Raw genomic sequence first — 4,505 nt, 5'->3', positions numbered from 1 at the left:
CGGGCCGGACTGCTGCGACTCGGGCCTTCCTCAGGCTCCTCCCCCGGGGCTGGCAGCAGGACTCAGGCTGCCAGGGACATAGGGAGAGTGTGGCTCTGCCAGGGCTCCCCCTCCCCGCCCCCACCCCCACCCCTGACTTCCCAGTTCAAACTCACTCCAGCTCCCCTGTAAATAGGCCCCAACTGCCTCCTCCCCCAACATCCTGTTGCCACCTTGTTTCATTTGTAAAAGAAAATACAGAAACCACCCCCCAAGAATGTGTGAGGGTCTTAAGGGCAGAGAAAGCTGAGGAATCTGGAGTTCCATGTGGGACCACAGCTCTCTCCTTCCAGGCTCAGCTTCTCATGGCCCCTGGGCTTTCACACCCCAGCCCAGCACCCTGGTATCCCTCCACAGCTGGGTCCTGGCTGAAGAGCCCCCAGGGCCTCCATCATCTGTCTCTCAGCCCCAAGTTCCCACAACTGGGCACACACCAGCACTTCTGGGGAGCAGAGGGCTAATAGCCAGACTCCTGGCCCTGAAGCCAGCACACCAAGTCCAGGCTCGGACAGAAGCATCCTGAGTCACATACAGCCACCTGGCTGCACCTGCCCTTCAGGATTTAAGCCATGGAGCGGAGGTTTCCTCTAGGGCCCAGGGTACTACAGCAAGGTGTGATGGGGCATGGTGGCATTCTCACCAGTTCAGCCATCTCTCCCACTAATGGGCCTCTGCCCCAAGAGTCTGCCCGTTGTTGGGCCACCGTACTTACAGAGACAGCAAAATGCACTGGGGGGGGGGGGGTAATGTGTCTTCCAACTCAATCTCACGCTTGGTGGGCTAACAGGCTCCTCCTTCGTTCTGCTTCCCATGTCTGCCTGGTTCAGGCTGAGGCAGCAAGCAAACTCAGCTGGCCAGGGCTGGACTCCAGTCCCTTTATTGAGACTGAGGGGCCAGTGAGTCCATCCAAACAAAAATAAACTTCTCTCCCAAAGCCTGCCTGCAGGCTGGGATATCCAGCATGTCCTGGATGGGGCCTGTGGCACCCTAACCCAGCAGCACAGGTATGGCTTCCCTGGAGCCCAGTATCTGGGGACCCAAGGTGCAACAGGGAGGTAGGTACCCTCATACCACCCCCAGCAGGGCTGGCCCCAACATCCATGGTCTGTGTAGGGCCCCTAGGGCTCAGTCATCGGCCAGGGTGATGACGTCGTACTCGATGCCCTGAGGCTGCAGCTGCTGAGTGGGTTCAGGTACAGCCTCCTCTGTGCCAAACAGGCCCTGGGCTTGGGCCATGGCAGCATCAGCCACTGCTGCCAAGGGAGGGAAAGGGTGATGAGCCTGAGATCCCAGGAACTAGGCCTGAGCCACAGCCCCCTTAGTTCTCAGGGTCCAGCCCCATACCTGAGACAGCTGAGTGTGCTGCAGCTTCTAGCTGAGCCTGTGTGACAAGCTGCTGGCCTGGGGATACTGGTACATACTGGATCTGGAGGGAAAAAGCCACTGAGATGGGGCCCAGAAGGAGCCCTGCCCAAGCCCCAGTACCACCTGGTCCCCCAAGGGCTCTACCTGGGACTCCTGTAGGTATGGGGCCCCTTGTTCATACTGGATATGTGTGATCTGGCCCTCCTGTACCTGAAGAGAGGAAGCCAACCCCATGATCCTGGAAGGAGGCCGGGCAAGTCTTTCCCAACTTCCCACCCTGCCCCAGGCCTGGCGTACCTGGATGTGGTGACCCTCAGGAACCACTACGTACTCCTGGGGAAGAAGGTGCTGGACTCCATCCTGGGAGATTATGTACTGCACCTAAGGAGAGGTGGAGTGAAGGCAGGTGGCTGGGGGCCAGAGACAGCCCATCATTAACAATGGCAGTGCCAGTGTGGGCTCGGGGCAGAGTGGCCTGGAAAGCACGTTCTTCCCGAGGTGGGTCCTGGGCCAGGGGTAGAGGTGGCCACATTGCTCACCTGGTTGTCGGATGTAACCAGATGTTGTACTGTCTGGCCGTCTGCCATAGTGATCTCTTGGATGTAGGTGGCTTCCTCCTGCCAGGGTGAAGCCAGCTCTAGCCTCAGCTCTCTGTGCACCCCTACCCCTAACCCTGCCCATGACTTGCCAGCTTGGCCCCCAGCCCTGGCTCTCACCTGATTGGTCACTGTTTGCTCCTGGGCCACGATGATATGTTCCTGGCCCAGTGCTTGGTGTAGCCGTTCTGGGCCCAGGACCCCATGACTGGACTGGAATGCAGCTGGGCAGAGAGGGCAGGAGACTCACCCGGGAGCTCCAGGGAAACCTGGAATGCCCCAGCCCCCACCCCAGCCCTCAGGTGCCCTCTGGAGCAGTGGGGTCCACGGGCAGGGGAGCTTACTGTGCAGTGTGGCTAGGGTCTCATCGTCACTGTTCAGGATGATAGTCTGCGCTGGGGCCCGGGCTGTAGGGGCCCCCGACTTCCTCCCATCAGGACTGTGCAGCCGCTGGATATGGAACTTGAGGTGCCCGTTACGGTTGAAACTGAGGAAGAGGGGGGAAGGCTCAGGGGCAGCTCAACTTTGGGGGTCCCCAGCAGCCCCCTCCCTCCAGTGTCTGGCCTCACCGCTGGCCACAGAGGTGACACGCAAAAGGCTTCTCGTTGGTGTGGGTCAGCATGTGCCGCCGCAGGTCCTTCTTGTTCTTGGAAGCAAAGCTGCATTGGCTGCACTGGTGGGGCCGAAGGCTGGAGTGCTGTGCCATGTGGGCCTGTGGAAGGGGCATGTCAGGGCGTGTGGCAGCAAAACCCCAGTCCCCACAGAGCACTGCAGGAACCTGTCCTCGGGTGAAGTGGACCTGGGAATATCCAAATCCTATATAAAGTAGATCAAAACCTCTTGGTACTACTGTGTACTAAAAGAGTGAAAGACCTTAGCTCCATCCTTAGGGCACCTGGACAATCCCATTCCTGTCCTCAGACTCAAAGTTGACCCACATGGAACCTACAGCTGTTGGATGAGAAGGTCCCTTCCCACCCTGAAATTCTGGGGTGCTTGGGCGTATCTAACTAAGGCCCCAGCCTCCTCTGGTCCTATTCACCCCCACTGAGCTGCTATGAGGGTTTAGTGTATGGCTGGATCTGAACACTAGAAACCCTTGAACAAAGAGAGGGAGCCCTCAAACTGGGCTGTTTATCTGCCTCACCCGCATTCTCAGCACTGTCACACCCACCACCCCTGAGCCTCTCTGCCCTCAGATCTCCCTCAGCAAGCCTCATGGCTTCACACTTCTGTGCCTTTGCTCCTACAGTCCCAGTTCAACCATTACCTCTTCTATGATATCTTCCCCAGTACTCTCAAGTCCACATGACTTGTTCTTCTTTCTGGGCTCTCAGTCATGTATGCTTTTTTGCACTGGGAATGTTGTCTGGCCTTGCCTCCCTACCTGCAAGCTGGGGCCTGGCTGAGTCATGTCTGTGACCCTAAAAATGATCAGAGGGCCTGGATTGAGGAGTGGAGGGTGGTGGTGCTCAATAAAGGTTTATAATACAAATGAGTGGCTGAATGAGTGACAACGGGGGGACCTACCCGGACCTCAGGCCACTGGCGGGCACTGAAAGGGCAGTCGGGGCACTTGAAGGCAGTAGGCCCAGCATGAGCCCGTTTGTGACTCTCCATCTCGGCTCGGCCAGGGAACGCCTCGGCACAGATCTTGCAGGAAAACTTCTTTGACATCGCAGTAGCTGCAGTTGGAGGGGAGGGGGGCACTGCCAGGCCCAGGGCTTTGCTAGCTGCAGGGGGTGGGGAGGCAGAGACCTGGGGCTCCCCCACCTGGTGGGTCCTGGCTGGAGATGGGGGCTCAGGGCCATCTCTGGGCAGCCCCCCACACTGCAGCAGGGGCCACTTGGCTCCAGAGGCCAAGGCATCTGGACTCGGGAATGAGATGGAGCCATCTGCTGTCAGCTGTGGAGAGATGAGTGCACATGAGGAGCTGGGGAGGGGAGGGAGGTGGGTGACAGGGAAGGGGTTGTCTTCCCAGAGTCTCGCCTCAATGTGGTGCAGCTGGGTCCCATCGGCTGCCATGATGTAGTGGGTGCCAGCTTCTTTCAGGGTGTTGCTCACAACCACGGCCTGGGCTGCCTCCCCGGGGGGCTCCTCACTGTGGACAGAGGAGGAGAGGGATGGGGCAGGGTTCCAGGAAAGGACAGACAGCCGCAGAAGTGCCCTTCCCCAAGACATGATCATCCACTGAGATGGACCGTGGTTTAAATCCTGGTTCTGATCTTTATCTGCTGAACCTCCACGGCCTCGTCTAGAAATGGTTATCAGGTACCCGATATATTGTCCTGCTCAAAAAGCAGTAATCCCTGCTGATCCTGGTGAGCATGGGGGTGGAGTGGGCTGTGAGGCACAAAGCCCCAGGGGTCCAGCCCAAATCTGGTCAAGTGGGAAAAAAGGAGAGGGCCAGGCCAACAGGGCAGCTGAGGGGGTAGGGGGAGTCCCTGTGTCCTGGCTTTTCCAGGGGCCAGTGGGTGAGGCAGAGATACAAGGACCTGCAACCCA

At 58.6% G+C, this 4,505-nt stretch overlaps 1 protein-coding gene across 5 annotated transcripts in view; it reads right to left on the bottom strand.

The window, feature by feature from the left end:
* Positions 1-7: 7 nt before the first annotated feature.
* Positions 8-4,505, bottom strand: part of ZNF335 (zinc finger protein 335) — a 32,422-nt gene continuing 27,924 nt past the window's right edge. The window contains exons 19-28 of one of the 5 annotated variants that reach the window (XM_077167795.1): positions 3,990-4,101; positions 3,531-3,905; positions 2,570-2,712; positions 2,345-2,487; positions 2,121-2,224; positions 1,944-2,021; positions 1,702-1,785; positions 1,549-1,614; positions 1,384-1,465; positions 8-1,292 (exon numbers count right to left, since the gene is read on the bottom strand). In XM_077167795.1, coding sequence (XP_077023910.1) covers positions 1,165-1,292; positions 1,384-1,465; positions 1,549-1,614; positions 1,702-1,785; positions 1,944-2,021; positions 2,121-2,224; positions 2,345-2,487; positions 2,570-2,712; positions 3,531-3,905; positions 3,990-4,101 — 1,315 coding nt within the window. In that variant the 3' untranslated portion in view covers positions 8-1,164. Of the gene's footprint in view, positions 1,293-1,383; positions 1,466-1,548; positions 1,786-1,943; positions 2,225-2,344; positions 2,488-2,569; positions 2,713-3,530; positions 3,906-3,989; positions 4,102-4,505 lie in introns of all 5 variants that reach the window. The other 4 variants (XM_077167793.1, XM_077167792.1, XM_077167791.1 and 1 more) reach the window with 4 other exon arrangements.

The sequence above is a fragment of the Tamandua tetradactyla genome, chromosome 1 (genome assembly GCF_023851605.1).
Source record: "Tamandua tetradactyla isolate mTamTet1 chromosome 1, mTamTet1.pri, whole genome shotgun sequence".
Classification (NCBI taxonomy): Eukaryota; Metazoa; Chordata; class Mammalia; order Pilosa; family Myrmecophagidae; genus Tamandua; species Tamandua tetradactyla.
The sequence above is the reverse complement of the archived record's forward strand: the minus strand, read 5'-3'. Positions and strand labels throughout refer to the sequence as shown.